Source organism: Anastrepha obliqua, chromosome 4, assembly GCF_027943255.1.
Source record: "Anastrepha obliqua isolate idAnaObli1 chromosome 4, idAnaObli1_1.0, whole genome shotgun sequence".
Lineage (NCBI taxonomy): Eukaryota > Metazoa > Arthropoda > Insecta > Diptera > Tephritidae > Anastrepha > Anastrepha obliqua.
The window spans coordinates 105,199,204-105,221,609 of NC_072895.1; the positions used below are offsets into that span (position 1 = coordinate 105,199,204).

The 22,406-nt window shown below is 35.3% G+C and overlaps 1 protein-coding gene across 1 annotated transcript; it reads right to left on the reverse strand.

Moving 5' to 3' along the window:
• Positions 1 to 10,043: 10,043 nt before the first annotated feature.
• LOC129244825 (lysosomal-associated transmembrane protein 4A) lies at positions 10,044 to 22,154 on the reverse strand. The gene is made up of 5 exons (XM_054882698.1): positions 22,019 to 22,154; positions 21,641 to 21,830; positions 11,286 to 11,472; positions 11,064 to 11,202; positions 10,044 to 10,995 (listed from the first exon to the last, which is right to left on the reverse strand). Exons 2-5 carry the CDS (start codon positions 21,749 to 21,751, stop codon positions 10,215 to 10,217), a joined length of 1,218 nt encoding a protein of 405 aa, XP_054738673.1. The 5' UTR covers positions 21,752 to 21,830; positions 22,019 to 22,154; the 3' UTR covers positions 10,044 to 10,214.
• Positions 22,155 to 22,406: the final 252 nt, after the last annotated feature.

Sequence of the window (22,406 nt, forward strand, 5' to 3'; positions counted from 1 at the left end):
CCGCTATTCGGACAGCGACGGGTTGCCTCCTGATGTCCGCTCCTCAACATCTTCACAACGAGGCACAGATGCTCCCAGTAAAGGAGCACAATAAACTACTCAGCAAACAGTTTCTGCTTGGGTGCTGCCGCAGGTTTCACCCTTGTAGATACCTGCTTGAGCCAGAGCCACCTCTCAGCCACGTCAGGAGACACCTCCTCAATTACGCCGTCGAGATCCAGGACAAAACGAACAGACATCTACTGGACCAGACAGTGTTTAGACAGACAATAAACGACATCCATCGAAAGACCATCACCACCTTCTTAAGCTCCCCACTACCGAATGCCGTAATCGGAGACCAACCACCACCTACAGCAGATGAAGAACTCCAGCTTCCCCGTGAGACCCCCGTAACACTGGCACAATTGCGTTCTGGATATTGTAGCAGGTAAAAGTGCTACTTATCCAGAATTGGTCCAGCATGTGAAGGTACCCCCCACGACACTAACCACGTTTTCACAAGCTCCACAAAACCCACTCATCTATCACCCCTCTCCCTCTAGACCCAACCTGTCGAACAGCATGTTACCTGGGCCTACCTTTAGATGAGTTAGACGAAGACGACCGGTGATATACACTACACTGACAGGACTTAGTATTGCTGCTACAACGACAACAACCATTTTGCAAATTTTTATAGTAAATCGGCAAAGGAAACTATGTGATCCTTACATTTTAGATATACAGCTCAGCAGTTCTATGGAAAAAATCACATAGAAAATTTTTGTGGCACATTTTAACCCTCCACGTCCTCAATAGATGGGTATTTTTTGCCCACTCTTTATTAGATGTTTGGCCGAGCTCCTCCTCCTATTTGTAACGTGTGTCTTGACGTTTTCCCTCAAATGAAGGCACTTACAGTTTTATATTTAGTATGACGGCAAATGGTTTTTTGTTTTTATGGAGAGCTTTTTCGCGGCAGAAATGCATACAGAGATTTTGTAATAGCATGCCGAGGGGTGACCGTTATAAGAAAAAACGTTTTCTAACATTTGGTGTTTCATGCCAGTGGTTTCAGATTCGGGTGCTACTGTATGGTAGTCACACTCCAAGTCATTCGCCGGGGCTTATTTAGGAGCTTATAAAATTATTAAAATTATTATTTTAATCAAAATGAAAAATCATTAAATATAATTACAGTTTAGTAGGCAGATTATAAGAAAATTTTAATTTTTCATTATTTTCGATGCGTACGGATGAATTATAAATCTTATAAATTGCCTACTCATACCCACATACATATGTAAGCCACTACGAGTACATAACCATGAAAATGAAAATATTTAAAAATCTTTTGCATTGATCGACATTTTAAATTTGACAGTCTTGATGGAACTGCATTTTCAGCTAGTGTTCAGTGGTTACAAAACTGTGCGAACAAAAAAAGTTACTCGGTTTTAAGGCAAAATTACAAGTCTTACTATAAAGAAGGACTCCGTGCAATATCCCTTTATTTCGCTAATATTTTTGGAATGAAATATTTTAGAGCTTTTTATAGGACTTCGTATAACAATTTCTATTCTTGAAAAGCTTTTTGTTGGGAGAATTTCACTGCGCATGAGCTTCAATTGTAGCTAGAAATTTTATGGCTGGATTTTGGTTTTGCTTACAAAAGGTTTGTGCGTTTCAATATCCATCTTCCCAGGTGAGAGTCCGTTAAGGTATAGAAATCCCAAAAAAACCACAGCTTACTTTAGTATTCATCCATAAATCAATATGTGGCAAAATAGATATTTGATATTTGATTCTCTGCAGTAATACAAGGGAACTAATGACATACATATTTATTCTTTATCCCAATTGGGATTATAGAGTAACTTTTTGCATAGCATCAAAACCAGGTACCGACTTATCTTGTCAGAAAGCATAAGTAGGCCAGCACAAATCAATCAGTAGCGACACAAAGCACCTACTCACCCTCCCTTAAATCCACTCATCTAATACCCCTTTCCCACAGGATCCACCACATCGGAACAGCATGTTTGCTCGCTCCATCGTTAAAAGAGATAGACAATGACGATCACTGACTTCACTGTGCTTAACAGAGTTTTGTGAACTGATACAACAACAATAGCAACTAGATATCCTAGATCTCCGCGTGACTAGGACGATATTGTTGTTGTTGTTGTAGCAGTATCTTCGCCCTGTCAGTGTAGTGTAATTACCGGTCGTCTTCGTCTAGCTCATCTAATGGTAGGCCCAGGAAACTGGCAGTTTCGACGGGTTGGGTCCAGAGGGAGAGAGGTTTTCGATGAGTGGGTTTGATGGGGCATGTGAAAAGGTGGTTAGTGTCGTGCGGGGTACCTTCACATGCTGGACATATGTTTAGTATGTCGGGGTCGATTCTGGATCAGTATCCACAACGTAATTGTGCCAAGGTTACGCGGGACTCTCGGGGAAGCTGGAGCTCTTCGTCTGCGATAGGTGGTGGTTGGACTCCGATAACGGCATTCGGGGGTCGGGAGCTTAAGAAGGTGGTAAGGGTCTCCCGATGAATGTCGTTAATGGCCTGTCTGTACACTGTCTGATCCTGGAGTGGTCTGTCTGTTTTGTCCTGGATCTCGTCCACGTAGTTGAGGAAGTGTCTCCTGATGTGTCTGGGAGGTGGCTCAGGCTCGAGCAGGTGTCTGCATAGGTGAGGCCTACGGTGACACCCTAACAGAAACTGCTTGCCGAGCATTTTGTTGTGCTCCTTAACAGGGAGCATTTGGGCCTCGTCGTGCAGGTGTTAAATTGGGGACTTCAGGAGACATCCTGTCGCGGTCCTAATGGCAGTATTTTGGCAGGTCTGGAGCTTCGTCCACTGCGTATCACTGGTTCCAGGCGACCAGACAGGCGCGGCATAGTTGAGAACCGGTCGGCCTATTGCTTTGAAAGTCGACAGCAACATTTCTTTGTCTTTGCCCCAAGTGCTGCCAGCGAGCGACTTGAGGACCTTGTTGCGATTCTGTACTCTCGTTGCAATAGCGGTTGCGTGCGCTGAGAAGGAGAGCAAGCTGTCAAAGGTGACTCCCAAAAATTCTGGGGTTATTGACCGTCGGTATTGGGGTATCATCGACGTGCACCTGAAGTTGCAGCTTGACCTCCTTTGTCCAGGTGGTAAAAAGGGTCGGCGTGGATTTAGTGGGAGAAAGTTTTAAGTTTCTCGCAGGGAAGAAGCGAGAAAGGCGGGCGAGGTAGTCGTTTACTTTAGAGCATAGGCCATCAATGTCATTGCCCGACGCCATTATCGTGCAGTCGTCGACGTATGAGACCAGTGAGACTCCCTCTGGTGGCTGGAGGAGTTTCGAAATATAGAAATTAAAAAGCAAGGGTGAAAGGATACCACCCTGCGGTACTCCTTGCTTTATTTTTCTCTGTTTTGAGGTTTGGTCTCGAAATATCACCGACGAGTGACGACCACTCAGGTAGTTCGCGGTCCACCTCTTCAGCCCTGGCGGGAGTGTCGACTGTAAAATGTCATCTAGTAGCGTGGCGTGGCTGACTGTATCGAAAGCCTTTTGTAGGTCCAACGCTACTGGGGCAGTCCTCTCGCAGGGGCGGTTTTGGTTAAGTCCGCGAATTACCTGAGTGTTTATGACGGTGAGTGCCGTGGTGGTGCTGTGCACTCTACGGAAACCATGCTGGTGTGGGGACGACATTTATCTTAATAGGTTTAAAAATTATGAACCTTACATTTCTTCCAACCCAGGTAGTTCAGGCAACAATGTAGATAGATGTAGGTGGTTCTACAGAGAGACACATTTCCGGATAAATTGTTTTCAAGTAATATGTATCTATAATGGAGATTTGTAAAATGTTTTTTTTTGGTGGTTTCTATCAAGGGTAAATTACCAAAATTGTGATGGTAACTTCGGTCGCCAAGTCATCAGGGATTCGACAGCAGTGTTCTGCCGCTCATTTCACATGTAATCCCACACTCGTCTAATCAGCCGTTGTTCAGACGGCAAAGAAGTAACATCAGTTGAGGTTGCGCTACTTTTTTTCGTATATCACCAACATAATCTGAGTTTTTTCTCGTAAACAAATCGCTGACATAACCCCGGTTGTGACGTCATCAAATCAGCTGATTCCTTCAAAATCACTGAGATCCGGTTAACGACCTGATCTTGACCACACCGCAAAGAGCTGTGCAAGGCCTATTGATTTTGTTGCTTTAACTGCCTTAACGCTTTATGCCTTTGTGTCATAGAATCCATAAAAGATGAATAAAACATGAATATTCAGATTCTTTATGCACTCAGAGCGCTGCGAGGATTCTTTCATATACGAGAGAACGTCGTCGAGTGCATCCTGACTTAAAGCTCTAAAAGAGATGATTTGCTCTCATTGCCACGACAGTCGGTTCTATGTTACCTGAACGACCCGGATTTACATCCAGCCAAAGCCTGTCATGGTTATGCTTCTATAACAACATGCTCGGTTTGGCATCACCACTAAATTCAAATCTACTCCAGAACCGAGGCAGCCGCTCTGCCTCCGGGAGTTTCAAACTGTCTGTATATGAAAGTTTAAGAGTGCCATCTGTGAATACTTCTGCGAGTGTCAAACCAGTTCGACTTTTTTCATTGTTTAACTTGAATTACCTTTCAAAAGTAATCACCTTATTGAGGTCATATCCGGAAAGTTGAACCGGGTTGAATTGTGCCATGAGTTTATCGATATTCCGAAGTCATTTTCAGCCATTAAAACTTCAATTAGCCCGAATACTTCAAATAAATACCCATCACATAAACTTTTCATATTTTTTTCTTCTTTATTTATCCACAAGTGAGACCACCTTAACTGCTCTTCACGGCCAGTTGGCGCTCTTATGACAAATCATCGTATCGTAAACTACCGTATTCGAATATATAATATATATTTTTTTAGTTTTTCATTTCTTTTTTTGTTTTTTGCGTAATAAGTAGTACATATGTTTGTATTGTATTTTATAATATTATTTAATATTATATGCATAATAATCATCATTTAATCGAATAAAAGTTTTCATAAACATTTTAATGATAATAATTATACGCAAGTCTTACACGATATTACAAAAAGTATTCGCACACACTCGTCGACAAAAAAGCCCCTGAACCCCTCGTGAATTGTAAATTTAGACATTTAACTTTTTAAATTTAATTTTAACTAATTTTCAACAAATACAAAGTTCTAAATTTTGTAACCCAGAAAAGTTCATCTAATTTTCATTAAATTTCTATCAAAATTGCAAACTTTTTAATCCGAATTTTTAGTATAACAAAGTAAAGTTTTGAAGTGCCTTAAAAATCGCTTTGGGCAATTTTTTGGTTTACGGTGTTCAACTTTTCCTCTATATAAAAAATGGGTTTCATAGAGAAGAAAGTCCACAATACAACCAATAAATTGTTAAAAGTCGTCATTTTTGAGGCACTTCAAACATAAATTTTATTATACTCAAATTGAATTTATGGCCAACTGCGTACTCAAAAGTTTTGAAAGATTCTGATGAAAAAATATAATATAAAATTCTTATGAAAATTTGAAGAATTTTTGTAAGGTGAGAACTTTGATTCACATTCACATTTTTATTGAAAATTAGTTAAAATTATATTAAAAAAAATTTAAAGTTCAAAGTTGTAATCACAAAGGGTTCGTGGGTATTTGTATATTTGCGATGGGTGTATGTATATTTTAAAATACTAAATACTAAAACAACTAGGCTAAAAATGGTTTTGAATAAAACAACTAAATGACAAAGTCGTCCCACAATTCTAATGTAGTTGGAGTGTGTGAATTGTTCAAATGGAATTTAGGAAAAAATATTTTTGAAGCTTAAACAGTAAACTTAAAAACCTTTTTTTTAATTAAAAATAAAAATTTTTTTTAAATACAAAAATTAAAAAAAAAAGTTGTTTTTTATTTAAAAAAGAAAATTAAAAAAAAAATTTAATATTTTTGGCTAAAACAAATAAATGACAAAGACTGACAATTGTAATGTAGTTGGAGTGTATGAAGATTTTAAATGGGATTTAAGAAAACAAAATTAAAAAAAATGTTTGAAAAATTGAAAAAAAAATTTGAAAAATTTAAAAATAAAAAAAAGATTTTTTTAATTGAAAAAAAAATTTTTTAAAGAGAAAAATAAAAAAATGGTTAAAACTTTTGTAGTTGTAAAAACTTGTTTTGGATAAAACAAATAAATGTCAAAGCCTGACAATCGTAATGTAGTTGGAGTGCGTGAAGGTTTCGAATGGAATTGAGAAAAAAAATTAAAAAAAAAGATATTTAAATTAAAAAATTATATTTGAGAAATTTTGTTTTTAATGTATTTTTTAATTTAATTTTTTTTTTAATAATTAATTTTCTTTAATTTTTTTTAATAATTAATTTTCTTTAATTTTATTATAATTAATTTTCTTTAATTTTATTAAAAATTAATTAATTTTGTTTGAATTTGTTTCCCATTTTGTTTTAATTTACAAATTTAAAAAATTAAAAAAAAAATGTATAAAAAAAATTTCAAAAAGATTTTTTTTAATTAAAAAAAGTGATTTCAAAAATTAAAAAAAAAACTATATAAAAAGTTTCAAAAACATTAAAAAGAAAATTTAATTAATTCCTTTTGAATTTGTTTCCCATATTTTACATATTTCAAAAAATTAAAAAAAAACTGTATAAAAAAAGTTTCAAAAAATTTCAAAAAAAAATGGAAAAAATTAAAAAGAAAATTTAAAATTTTGTAGTTGTAAAAACTTTTTTTTTTGATAAAGACTGGCAATTGTACTGTAATTGGTGTGCGTGAATCGAAGGTTTCAAATAGAATAGGAAAAAAATGTTTAAATAAAAAACTGTCTAGCTTAAAAAAAGAAATTGTTTAATTAAAAACCTATATTTAAGAAACTTTTCTTTTAAATCAAAATGTTGTATAATTTTTTTTAATCTATTTGAATGAATTTAATCAAAATTAATTAATGTTTATATATTTTTTTAATTTTATTTAAATAAATTTAATCAATATAAACCTTTTTAATGTTCTGTTCTTTTAATTGACAAATTTAAAAAAATAAAATAAATATTTAAACAACAAAATATATTAAAAAAAAAATATTAAAAAAAAAATGTCTAATTGAAATTTTAAATTTTAAAATTAAAATTTTTTTAATGAATTATTTCTTTATTAATTTTTTTTAATTAGAATTTTAAACTCTATTAATTAAAAATTAATTAATTTTTTTCATAATTTTTTAAATATAATAAAAAATTAATTTTTTTTAATTATTTCTTTATTAATTTTTTTATTAAAATTTTAAATTATAAAATTAAAATTTTTTTATATAATTAGTAAAATAAGTAAATTAAAAGAAAATCAAAAAAAGTAAGCTAATTATTAATTAAATTTAAAAAAATATGAAAAACTAATTAATTTTTAATTAGATTAAAAAAATTAAGAAAAAACATATTAAAAAATATTTAAAAAAATGTTTGAAAGAAAACCAATATGTTTTTATTTTAAAATGAAATTTAAATTGAATGAAATAAAAACAAAATGCATATATTTAGTTTGTAAAAAAATTTGAATTAAAGGCATAAGAAATTAAAAATTAAATATACAGGGCCCGCCATCTATCGTTACGGATTTGAACTAGGTATTATTTGAAGAATGGTAACACTTAGCTGTCATCTGATTTGACAGAAAATTAGTTTTATTCTTCCGCTGAACGAAAATGGTTGTGTATACGCTCTAAGAACGCTGGGAAATATTGCGACATTACTTTGAAAATCATGGTAATGTTGCAGAATGTGTACGAAAATTACGTACGGCAATGGGAAATGAAGCGTATGTGCGTTACTTTGCGAAAAAAGTAAGAGAAACTGGGTTGCTTATTGGCAAACCAACGCGTGACCGACCAAAAACCGTGCGTACACCCGAAAATATTGCTGCTGTGGCCGAGAGTGTTCGTGAATAACCAGTAACATCAGTTCACCGTCGTTCTCAACAATACAATCGAAAATGTGTTGAAAAATTGGACCGATCGTATGGGATGGTGCATGGCTAACCGAGGCAGCCATATGAATGAAGTTGTATTTCATCATTAACCGGAAAGATTGTACTTCAAAATAAAAAAAACAGTTTGGAAAAATATTGAGTAGGTTCTTTTTTATAGCATTATTAATTCCGTAAAGTTATATGGCGGACCCTATATTTAATTTATAAAAAAATGTATTGAAAAAAAAATTTTATTTTAAAAAATATAATGTTGATTATGAAATTTAGATTTTTTTAATATAAACTATTTCCTTTTATTAAAGATTAAATTATAAATTAAAAAAAGTGCAGTTGACATTGCAAAATACTAACAAACGGCTGCAAATACATTTAAATTTATGTGGGAAATGACATTTTAAGGTTTATAATACGCCTACATGTAAAAATAAATATTGTGCGAATGTGCAAAATGAAAAAAAATTTCATTCTCATATTTTTGCTTTGCTTTGTTTTGTTTTTTCTACCCTTCGTATTAGTATATGTATGTATATTTTGGACATTTTTCAATCTTCACCCCATAAAAACGAAAATATTTGCGGCTATACCCTTTACACATTTAGTTGCATATGTACGCGTATGTAGTGGTGTATGTGTGTTTGTGTGTAACAAATTATTAGCCATACACGCTTATATTTGTATTTATTGTACCTATATATATGTTTATATAGCCAAATTATTCGCTTCCATTACTTTCTATTTACTCAAAGATTTTAGGATTTTTTTCTTTTGCTTTTCTTTTTACTGTTTAAGTAGGTTTTGTATACAATTCTTCTTTCATTCAGTATTCGTATTCTTGTTTAAATCGTTTGTAAATTCACTAAATTTCTTGCTTATTATTTGCACTCCCACTTTCATAACGGTTTAGCATTCATTCAATTTTGTTTGTTTTTCTTTTTCCCCTTTGCGGTGTTTGATATTAGAATACATTTAGAGCGAAAAGTTGGTAATTTTCCTTTTTAATTTACTCATTTTTTTTGTTGTTTTTTTTTTTTGCTTTTTGCTATGCATCTTTTAGCACTTGATAATGTAGTTTGTAGTTTTGTGTTAAATCTTTAACAATTCTTAATTTATTTTTAGCGTTTTTTTTTTCAGTGGATACATTTTTTATTGTATTAATTATTTAATGTTAGTAATTTTATTTTTTAAAATCTGTTTACCTTTATTTTACTCTATTTAATATTTTCATTAAAAATGTGTGTTTTTTTTTAACTCATTGGCTGCTACTCTGCCCTTTTGCAAAAATCTGAATTGCTGCTTATTCTTAAAAACACCTTTTTGTGGCTAAATGTAACCATGTTGAGAATTTGGTTTTTCGAAAAAAAGTGAAGTAAATGTTTGTTGCCCACAGTGTAATCGATGTGCTTAGCGAAAATAAAAATTCGAAAATAAAAAATTCTTCATTAAAAACATTCTTCAAAAAAAAACGTACGTGTTTTGGAGGCTCGCCCATATTTGATATGATATGAAACTCTCTCCTCTCATTTCTGCTAGAGCACCCCGTAACTTCACCTTTAATGCCGGCAATAAACCTGAATCTAGGAGGGTGGAATAGATGAGAAACCAGTAGTTGCATACGAAGTGTGCTGCTTCTCATCCGAAAAACAAATTCTATTCATATCAAGAAATTTAACTAAGGCGGCGACGAAAATTAACAACAATTAAAAAAACACTGAGAAAAATATAAAAGAATATTAATTGGGTGAAATTGTTAGAAAAAAAAATTATTGTAAAAATTGGAAATTGTTATAAAAAATGCACATTTTGACTACTCCCCTGCGTCCCCATTTATCATCTTCGAAAAGGCTGCACTTATAATTAGGCAAGAAAACAAATTAGGCCGAAAAAAATTACACGAATTAAAGTTAAGAAATTTAGTTTTAAAAAACGTTAAAAACTTGTAAGAGATAAATATACAAAACTCTTCACTCTTTTTAACTTTGTGCGGTGTCTATAGAAAAAAAAACTTGTTAACTTAAAACTTCAAAACCTCAGCCAAAAATGCGCATTTATTTCTAACTCGTTTTCAAGAAAAACTCGTCCACTAACTAGGATTATTCAAAATTTTATTCCAAATGTTCTGCATAAATGAACCCCTCTGTCAAACACACTCCACACTCCTATAAATTCTGGCGCAACGCGTCTTCCCTCAACTACCCGCTTAAGCCTGACTCTCATTTCTATTGTCCGCTTGACGTTGTGCCGATTGTGGCTGCACCTGCACAATGCGCTGCTCTCCGTTTACACCACTAACCCTGGCGGCTCCATCTAAGTAGGGTGGTGGTGGCGTCAATTCACTAACACGTTCAGCAGCAGCGGCAGCAGCAGTAGCAGCAGGAACCGTATCGGCATTCTCCAACTCAACCGTTGCTACGACAATAGCCTCATTGCCCTCAGCCACCGCCTCATTACGCCGCATTGGCGGTGTGTTGGCATTCACATGCACTGTGTTGTTGTTGTTCGGCGTATCATTATTGTTGTCCAACGTATCGTCAGCGGTCACCACTGCTGCACCCGCAACAATCACATTATTTGCATTGTCCACCTCAGCATTGACGCGCTGATAATTGGACATAGCCACCTGATAAGATGGTGGTGGTGCCTGCTTCATATACTGTGCAATAGCCTCATCATAATTTGGCAAGAGTGTTGTGTAGCCGCGCTCTTCACCCACCAAGCCGGCACCACCCAATTCGGGCATAACGCACGGCAGTAGCGTACGCAGATTTTGCTGACGCAGTGTAAGATATTTGTAACAACGCCATACAATACCTATGGCATAAGCCTTCAAAAATACAATGCAAATAAAAACAACCAAAACAATAACCATCAATTCCTCTTGTGACATCTCAAGCAACTTTTCACGCCAAGGCAGGCGATGCGATTCGGCTATTAGACGGTGTATGGCTTGTAGATAGCAAATGTAGCCAGCAGCGGTGAGACTATGAAAGCAAATGAGAAATATAAATTTAATAAACTGTTATTTAATTAAAATTTACTTTAAACTTACGTAGTGATTGCAAAATCGAATAGTTGTAAGCAGAAAAATGGCAACAGATGAGAGGGTTTACCCTTTAATGTGCCATAGATCATCATTAAAGTAATTGCGATCATACAGGTGCAAACTAAGCCGCCCATATCAAAGTTCTCTGTAAAAAGGGAGTGTGAAAATTTATACAGAATCGTAATTAGTATGTACAAAAATTGATTTGAAATATTCGATAACACTTACGGTATTGTTTGCGATAGCTGAATGAGTGATCGCGATATGGATAGGGTGGATCCACCTTGCTGAGCGGTGTGGGCAAGGCGGGCGCATTCAAATCTACTGTATAGTCGTAGCCACTCTCGAGTTCCTCCATCATGTGCGGATTGCGCCATATTACTGCGAGTAGACTGAGTGCCAATATATTTAAAAACTGGGAGAGATGAGAAAGAACGTTTTAGAATCAAATTGTTTGCAAAAAATGCATATCTCCAAGAAAATAGAAAAACAAAAATTAACGGTCTAAAGAGCTTTCCAGTAGAAACAAAATTTATCAACACATAACATCTTTCTGGTTAAAAATATGCTTCAAATAAAATATTAAAAACTATCCACTTTTATGACAAAGTCACCATTAAAAAATTGTACACTCTTTGAAGGCCAAATAACATGTCTCCGGTTAAAAATACGTTTAAAATAAAATATTAAAAACTCTCCACTTTTTTGTAAAAGGCTCCATTCAAAATTATTCACTTTTTGAGGTACAAATAACATATTTTTGATTAAAAGCATGTTTAAAATAAAATTTTAAAAACTCTCCACTTATTTCGAAAAGTCTCTGTTAAAAAATTATTCACTTTTTGAGGTCTAAATATGTCTGCCTAATTGAAAATATGCCTAAAACAACATTTTAAAAACTCTCCACTTTTTTTGAAAAGTCTGCATTAAATAATTTTTCCTCGAAAACCTTATTTGGAAATGAACAATGATAAAAACACGTTTCAAAAACCGTCCACACAAAGCAGTATTAGATTTAGCAGTATTATTATTAAACTACGTGTTAAATAGAAACTGTCGCAAACGATTTAAAAAACAGGAATCACAATAAAGTATCAAAAAATTATAAAGCAATTTGTAGAAATAAAGTCGAATATGCTTAAAATACTCGAAAATATGAATTATTACACAGATAACCTAATGGGTATATACAAACATAGATACATATGTTGAGGGCATTTTATCGTCAACGTAACTTAACTAAATAAAAAAATTTTAAGAATGACTTTAATTTATATTTACATCTAAATTCAACAAAAGCGTTAGAAAGATTGCGCGTGCACCACACAAAATCTCCCTAATAACAAGTAAGCAAATTTCTCATTATTATTGTAAAAATGAGGAGTATTTATTTAACGGACAAAAGCAAACAAATAAAACGGATGTTTCTATGCTGATTCGCATATGAATTCGAACCAATCAAGCAAATAGCGATCAAATGAAAATTTATAAACGCAACAATTTTGTCAATATTAGCATGAAGTAGTATAGGAAAACTAGAGCATAGCAGACGCAAGCAAATTCAATTGTTTCGAATACCTTCGAAGAACACACTCGAGCTGGACTTGTATACAGTAGCACAGAAAACAAACTATGTGACATATCACGCTGAAATTTGCCATGTAAGCTTATAACAGTCCTACCAAAAAACAAAAAAATTATTTTTGCCATATGTCATGACCGTTTTATTGATACCGTCTCATTCATATTTGAGCAGAAGATACATATGTACATACAGTGGCACAGTAAAGTCTACATACCCCATTGAAAAGCGAGGTTTGGAGATTTCTGTGAACATTGTAGCATTAGAATATATTCCAAACAAATCCAATCTAACAACAAACAATAAATTTTAACAAAAAAATTTTAATCCAAAAATATTTATTAACAAAAACAAACAAAATTCATTTTCCAAACACAGAAAAGTGTGCATACTTTGTAAAAAGAATGTCTTTCACTTAAAAGGAACTAAAAAGACAACAGAATTAATACTTGGTGGGTCCGCCACGACTTTCTAGAACAGCATTTAATCTATTTTGCATGGAATTTACCAATACTTTTGTGTAATTATTCTAAATTAAATTCCACTCTTCAATTTAAGCATTTTTGAGGTCCTGTTTATTTTTAATTGTCCTTTTCCTAATGCGACGATCCAATTTATCCCATAAATTCTCTATGGGGTTCAAATCCGGTGACTGGGGTGGGGAATGAAGTTGATGGGGCACATTATATAGTAGCCATTCTTTGACAACACCAGCGGTATGTTTTGGGTCGTTATCTTGCTGAAAGTACCAACCCGCCGTAAGACCCAGTTTACTCGCGGATTGCTTCAAATTATCTTTGAGAATGTCCAAATATACCATGCGATCCATATTAATATCAATAAATGTTAAATTACTCACCCCAGCCGCTGAAATGCAGCCCCAAACCATTATGGAGCCACCACCGTGCTTCACCGTAGGAAGCAAGTTTTTGGGCAATAATGATTCATTATTTCGATGCCATACTTTTTGTTTGCCATCATAACCAAACAAGTTGAACTTGCTTTCGTCAATAAATAAAACATTAGCCCAAAAATCTTCGTATGCATCAATATATTTCTTAGCAAATTCGACTCGTTTCTCCATATTTATTTTGCTGATGAATGGCTTCTTTCGAGGCACACGGTTGTGGATTCCATTGCTTCTCAATAAATGTCTCACCGTTTCTGGATGCACTGAAGCAATATCCTGATTTTTCAGGGTTTTCGCAATTTCTATTGCTGTTGTTCTTGGATTGTCTTGCACGTCTAACAATATTTTTCGCTTAGTACGAGGAGTCAGTTTAGGTGGGCGACCAGTTCTTGGTTTGTTTTCTACACTATTAGTGTGATTATATTTCCGAATAATTGTTTGAATGCTTGATTTTGGATGTCCGACCAGTTCTCCAATCTCTCTTAAAGATTTTTTTTCTTATAATATTTCACAATTAGCTCACGTACTTTAACACAGATTTCTTTACCCATTTTGGTTAAATTAACACAGCTACAAAATTAATATCGAAGAACTAAACTTCTTTCTAACTAACGGTATCTAGTAAAGACGCCTGAAGTGATTGGTAGCACTGTTTGAGTACAGAACTGCATTTTGTGTACTCCACTACAAAGCCGTATGCAGACTTTTCTGTGTTTGGAAAATGAATTTTCTTTGTTTTTGTTAATAAATATTTTTGGATTAAAATTTTTTTGTTAAAATTGATTGTTTGTTGTTAGATTGGATTTGTTTGGAATATATTCTAATGCTACAATGTTCACAGAAATCTCCAAACCTCGCTTTTCAATGGGGTATGTAGACTTTACTGTGCCACTGTATGTATATGCCTACGCAAATACGGGAGATGTGACATCTGATCAGCTAATTCGATACAATTACAATTACAAATAACGCCAAAAATTTTCTAAAAAAAAAATCTGAACTACAAATTATAATGGATGCCAGTGACGCTTGTAAATCACTGTACCATAAGTCAGTGTTTACCTTAACTGTTAGGCATTACGGCAGTCAAGTGAAATAACTCACGTTTGTGGCAAAATATTTATTGTATTTGCTTATTTGTTTTTGCTACCAAGTTTTTTTTATAAGGGGTGTTTTTTTAGAGATTAGGTTTTCAAGTTGGCACTACCTTTTTCGTAGATGGTCTTCTTGACAGCTGTCACTTGATTTATGCTCAGTTTGGTTTGCCATTTCATAATGAATAGACTTACACCTGAACAACGTTTGCAAATCGTGCAAATTTATTACGAAAATAATGGTTTTTGTTCAGCGATGAAGCTCACTTTTGGTTGAATGGGTATGTCAATAAGCAAAATTGTCGCATTTGGAGTGAACATAATCCACAAGCCATTGCTGAGACGCCGTTACATCCTTAAAAAGTCACTGTTTGGTGTGCTCTATGGGCAGAGGGAATCATTGGTCCATATTTCTTTAAAAATGAAGCCGGCCATAATGTTACAGTCAATGGAGAGCGCTATAGAGCCATGATTAATGACTTTTTCGTGCCTGAATTGGACAATGTTGATGTGAACGACCTTTGGTTCCAACAAGACGGCGCTACATGCCATACAGCCAACGCAACAATCGATTTATTGAAGGAAACTTTTGGTGAGCGCATTATCTCGCGCCGTGGACCTGTGGCGTGGCCTCCAAGATCGTGCGATATAACACCGCTGGACTATTTCTTGTGGGGCTATGTGAAGTTGCTTGTCTACGCAGATAAGACCGAGACGATTGACGTCTTGGAAGAGAATATTCGGCGCGTTATTGCTGACATACGGCCACAATTGCTGCAAAAAGTGGTCGAAAATTGGGCCTCTCGGCTGGAATTTATTCGAGCCAGCCGCGGCGGCCACTTGCCCGAAATCATTTTTAAAACATAATGGCAAACCTTTATCTTTATAATAAAGCTAAATTCTTGGCCATAACATTAAATTATATACGTTTTATTTCATCTTGAAACCCTAACCTCTAAAAAAACACCCTTTATATATTTTTATTTTTCGTTTTTTTTTCTTATACCTTACCCTGTATAAGAAGGGCAAACAAAAGTACTCCAATGGCTGTTTGTAAAAAGCCGGAAACAGGCAGACCAGCTGAGAATGACTCAAAACAGAATTAAGAATGTCTGTTTACAGTAACGCGTGTGTTGCTGGTTGAGCGTAACGAATCACTTCATAGTCTGTGCGTTTCGGTTTTAGTGGAAGTTCAGTGATTTCAATGCAATATTTCGATTAGCCAGGTTGCTTGTCTAAGATAAGACACTCGGTGGCCCTAATGACCATTGTGATGCCTGCATTTGATTGTCATCTCCTAACTAAGCGGCTTAAACCACTTAGATCTTTTTAAGAAGGTGACTAGTCTCTCCAGTGAGACAGTTTGCGAATTTAGCAAATTTCAGAAATAATCGCACGGCTTCTTTGCAGTGTAGGACATTCACAGAGCAGGTGTTGTACCGACTCAATTTTTTTCTACATCTCCACAACTAATGCAAAAGTCATTGTGAGATACACAAAATCTGCTGCCTAAGGTGCTCCAATCTTCTGTGCAGTGTCCCGTTATAAAACGTGTGAGGACGCTGGTAGTTGATCTATTGAATCCAAGCAGACATTTTGTAATTTTAAGATTCAATTTTGCCCCGAGTGCTTTGGAGACCCTGCAGTTAAATATTTTAGTAATAAATAGAGAACTTTTGCACAAATTTTGGAAAGATCTAGGCTTATTTAAAAAAATTTGGAGACGGACATGGCACCTCCTATCTGTGTATATCTACAAAACTTCTACCTCGTATTCTACCGTTAACACGACAGTCGGTTCTACGTAACCGGAACGACCAGGACCAAAGACTGTCATTTCAGCAGTACTCTCCGTATAAGTAGGAGGAATTTTGATGCTGCAACAACAACAAGAACATCATATTCTACCAAATTTGAAAAATAATTTGGAAAGTCTGCTCAACAATTTTGACTCATAGCTTAATTTTTCAATTCATTTCAAAGATCGCTTGATTACTTGATTTCCTCGCTGACAAAGCCATCGACTACCTTACTCATTTACTTTAAGCTTTCTTATCTCTGCATAATTTTTCCAAACCCTATTTCTTTATCAGTAGTTCTCTTTATTTTCTTCAGATACTATTCTCTTGCATTGTCGTCCAATATTTATTTTTCTACCATTTTACAGCCTGTCATTCAACGGCACGTCCGAGCATCAAGGCTAGCGATGTTGAGTTCTTGATAAGAATAAAAATGCACACAAACTCCCCCCTACTACTTAGTTGCAAAATATTTAATACAAAATATAAAACATTAGCAGTAACAATAACAATAGCAGTCGCTAAGCCGCTTCGTGCATTTGCATTCCCGCAACTCATTGTCAGCATGTTGCCATGTGCTTAACACAAGTACACCGCCGCGCATGTGTCACGCTCTTAATTCTGTTGGATTTAAATGAAAATTCAACGAAACGAAGCGAAAACGTCGGCATAGTGCCCATTAACACACGGAAACATTTGGAAGGGAAACATTTTGTTCGGGGGAGAAGGGCGGCCGCGGAAGAGAGAAGGGAATTTGTCTCCTGTACTGGCGACACGCTTTTGTTTTCTTCTTTTGTGGGAGAAAGTTCTGAGTTATGTGTTGGTTTTCAATCAAACGGAAGATAACAACGATGACAAACATCCGAACGCTGCTTGAGAAATGCCCCATTATTTTTGCTAGTAAAGTAGGTATAATTTAAAATAGTTATGGGGCATGTTTATGTTGAATTCTAATTTTCCCCGCATTTCTAGATGCTCAAGTTAATTTTAAGTTAATTATTCATATATGAAGTATTTTGAATTTAATTTTTTTTATTCAAGTACAACAATTCATAAATATATTTAAATAAAAAAACAGCAAATTATTTATTATTTAACCAGTTTGCATTTTTCATTCATATATTTAAGAAATTGTTGACGGTCGTTTTCCGCTTTACATGTTAGCGGGTTGTAGAATATATTCGAACCAGAAGGTGCTAACGTAGTAAACGTCAAAATGTTGCCAAAAAAAATTTTGCGCGTGTGGCCGCGAATGAGACATGAAAAGAGAATTTCCAGTGTCTCCCTTCCAGATGTCTCCGTGTGTAAATCCGGTGTTACTTATCTTATGATAAATGTGTGGGTATGTACGTGTTTATTTTATTCTCATATGGCACGAAATTTTGTCGGTTTACAATACAATGCACTTTGCTTATGATACAATTTCCATTTTATTTTAATTTTATAATTATTACGAATTCAAATGAGGCATGCAAGCCTCTGCACAAATATAAAAAACAAAAAATAAATTTATATTAAAAGTCTGGGGTTGGAAATGCGTAAGCGTCAAACTTCAAGGAAGAGTTAAGGAAGATTTTTATGCTAAAATTGTATTCTTATTTTTGGTTTGGGAGTTTTTCTAAAAATAAAAAAATAAATGTGAGGATCGCTTCTGTCCACAAACAAGTTTCTGAAGTTATCACCCAGAATTAGAATTTCCAATGGCTCCTTTCCAGATGTCTCTGGGTGTAAATCGAGACTAGCGAAGCTATTGAATGGATCTATACAAAGAAGAAGATTGGCCATTTGGTATAAACCATTTAGTTTACGAAGACTAAGAGCTTCAGCTGCCTCGTGAGAACTGCATAAATTTGGCTCAATTAGGTTCTGGATATTGTAGCAGAATAACGTTGCAAATCGTGCAAATTTGGGCCCAAAACGAGATGGCCACCGATCCTGATTTTCACAAGAAAATTTTGTTCAGCGATGAAGCTCACTTTTGGTTGAATGGGTATGTCAATAAGCAAAATTGTCGCATTTGGAGTGAACATAATCCACAAGCCATTACTGAGACGCCGTTACATCCTCAAAAAGTCACTGTTTGGTGTGCTCTATGGGCAGAGGGAATCATTGGTCCATATTTCTTTAAAAATGAAGCCGCCCATAATGTTACAGTCAATGGAGAGCACTATAGAGCCATGATTAATGACTTTTTCGTGCCTGAATTGGACGATGTTGATGTGGACGACCTTTGGTTCCAACAAGACGGCGCTACATGCCATACAGTCAACGCAACAATCCATTTATTGAAGGAAATTTTTGGTGAGCGCATTATCTCGCGCCGTGGACCTGTGGCGTGGCCTCCAAGATCGTGCGATCTAACACCGCTGGACTATTTCTTGTGGGGCTATGTGAAGTCGCTTGTCTACGCAGATAAGCCCGAGACGATTGACGTCTTGGAAGAGAATATTCGGCGCGTTATTGCTGACACACGGCCCCAATTGCTGCAAAAAGTGGTCGAAAATTGGGCCTCTCGTCTGGAATTTATTCGAGCCAGCCGCTCGAATAATAAAGCTAAATTCTTGACCATAACATTAAATTATATACGTTTTATTTCATCTTGAAAACCTAACCTCTAAAAAAACACCCTTTATAAGAAAAACCACATTATGATGGGCATGCGAAGGTTGCCCGTACGAAACTTGCCGGTTCACTTGCCGTCTTAAACCCACTCACCTAACACTCCTCGCTCTTTTGGACCCAACCCGTCGAAATAGCATGTTCCCTGGGCCTACCGTCGTGAAATAGGTCATGACGATCGGTGAGTACACCGCACTAGCAGGACTTGATGTAGTGCTACTACAACAACAACAAAAACTTCTATAAATTTTCTCCTAAAGCAAAATTTCTTTTGAATTTTCCATTTTCCCAATCCTCCAGATATCAAATGTTTGTTGCTGTTGTTGTTGTAGCAACAAAAACATTCCCCATACATGTACGGGGAGTGCCGCTGGAGTGACAGTTCTTGGCCGGATACATAGTAAATCCGGGTTCTACTGCAGTGACAATTCTTCATCGGCTATAAGTCCGGGTCGCCCCGTTCGCATATGCAAACTCGCATTACGCTGGAGTTCAATATGCTGTTGGTTGCAGTTCTATAACAATTTTTTATTTGCATATATCCTACATATATTTAATTTTCACCTGGTTTTTCAGTTACTGTTAATAGAGATTTTTTATAAGAGACGCCAAACCCTGTAACCAGCGTCAGCTAACCAGTTTCGCCCAAAATTTTTTAAAGTATTCGAATTGAAAAATCAGCAAAGAACTCTGCCTTATATGTATAAAGTCGCCTCGAAGTATACATACATATCATATGTAACTACATACATACATTTATTTACTAAAAGCCTTGTAAAGCAAAACTAACAACAAAAATCCAACTCATAATTAGTATTACTGAACAAACAGTACGTAGATAAGAATTTGAAAACAAGCATCAACCGAACAATGCCTATCATATTACCCGTACCATACACGACCTATGTGCATACATGAATACAAAGCCAAAGCAACAGCAACAACAACAGCTATATAAGCAACAAAAGCAGAGTCAATAAATAGCCACTCAGCTGTTTAATCGCCAGAATGCATGGTAAGTATTGTAATTCAGAAACAATGGCGTATGTCGTACTCGTAACCACGTATACTTAGCACAAACTACAATAGAAGAGATCCACCAAGTGATGGTGGAGAATAATCTACATGTACGGGTTGGGGTAGACACCGCACTCTCTAAGCATGATTATGCAATGCACTTCGCACGAAAGTTAATACAAATCAAAGCGCTAATGCAGTGCTAAAATTAGAAAGGTAACAAAAAAAAACACTACTTCAAAGACTTACTACCGCTATGCAAGTCATTTTTTACGGAAAATAAACATCAGTGCACCAAAAGTTATCGCTTAAGCTGCAATTTTTTTTTTTTTTTTTCAAGCTAGCTTTGCAATATTTTCGAAATATAATTTTTTATTGCTGGTTGAAGCAATTAGAATACAAGCATACGACGACATGTATGCTTGAGCATGGGTGTCCAGAGATTTGGATTTTGTTTGTATTTGACTTGAGATTTGAGCAGCGTTTGTTTGCCTTGCCTTCGACTACTAAGCGTCTATTATCTCGTGAGTCATCGCCATAAAAATATTTAATTGCATGTTATATGACAAATAAGAATTTGTTGATACACTACACATGCATACATACATATGCACATAAATCAATTGGTAGAGCACATTGGTTTGATCTTTTTTCTGTTTTGATGGCCGCTCAAGAAACCACTTGAAACAAATATAAATAAACTTTCCCGTTTGCGGTGAAGTATTTTAAATTATATACACTAATTTCATGGACTATAAGCAACGCTATGTAGCGTTTCGAAACGTGAACTGGCTATTAAAATAGCAAAAACAACTAACAAATAAATAGAAGCATGAGAAAAAGGCCAAATAAGCGATATCTGGTTGTGAATTACTTGTATGCGTACGCTTACTTGACTGCTGAGACTCGTTTAGTATTAAGGTTGTAGCTCAAAACAAAGCTGTGTCAACGCAGTAAGTTTTCAGCGCGATTAACATTGAAATTCATGAGGCGCTCAATACGACATTCATTTTTCTTGTTTTCCTTTACTTCCTTTTTTGCTTGTTTATTTGTTTATTTTCATTTGGCATTTGAGCCATCTGATATTGCTGTGTATTGTATAACAACTGGCTTTGTTTCTAAAATATTCATATGTACCTATTCTATTTGGCTGCTTACGAATATATGAGTGCATGTTCTTCTTGCTAACCTTAAGCCCGTCCACTGCTTTCCACACCGGTCACTTTGCTGTTACTCTAAATTTATACAAATTAAGTACCTACGTCACTGCTACAATTTAATTTCGCCTGCATATTCAATGAGAATGTCAGTCAGCAGTTGTCGCCTACCTGCACACCACATTTTCCTACATTCTGCAGCAGTGTTACAAATACTTTCAAAACTTTCTTGCATTACTTTACTTTGTATGTGTTATTTTGTTTGCCCACCTGCCAGCCAATCTGCCACCGGCAAGAAAATCGTTGGCAAAGTGAACACACAAACACTTCACCACTGAAAAGCACACATCCTGTGCGGCGAACAAGATAACTATGCATACATTCATATGTACTTATCAAACTCACCAAATGCCATAAGCCAATCATTATGGTGGCGGTGTGGACATGCAAACCAAAGCAGCATGTCCATTCCTTATTACGCTGTTGTGGACCCATTTTGATGCGGATCCTTAGCATCGAAATGCCTTCCTTGGCGTTGTTGTACTGCCTATTTCAGTCACTATCCACTCCACACCTGCTCCTTTTATGTGGTTTACTGAAAAACGAAAAGAACACAATAGCGCTCATGTAAATTTAGACAAATGTTATCAGTTTTTTGATTTGCCATTGAAAGGGGCAACGTACAACAAAAAAAAAGTATGCATATATTACAGAACGCCACTGTACATCAGCAATTCATAACAAATTATCACCATTTCATTATCATTTTTCCACGCTAATTACCTATTTATTATTAATTAAAACAATTGCAAATGTATGGGTAAGCAAAATAAAATATTTTTATATATTCAAGCACCAGCGATGAGGTTTTCACAAATTTTCACTTGTAAAGCAAAAAACGCAATACAGAAAAATATTCCCAGTCTCAAAAAAACCAACACAGTGTTGCATGAGCTGGGAATGCTGCCACCTGCTTTCGAAGTTAGGTTATAATGTTACCACAGAGTTGTAATACAAATGCTAACTATATATGTTTCTTGACGCATAAGCGGGTGGCGAATAGGTCAGGCAGGTGGCATTAATAAACAAACGTTTGTAAAGCTGAAAAGTCGCCAAAATGATATTTGTCTTGAAGCATTTAATGATTATTAGGAATGAAACATGTACTTAT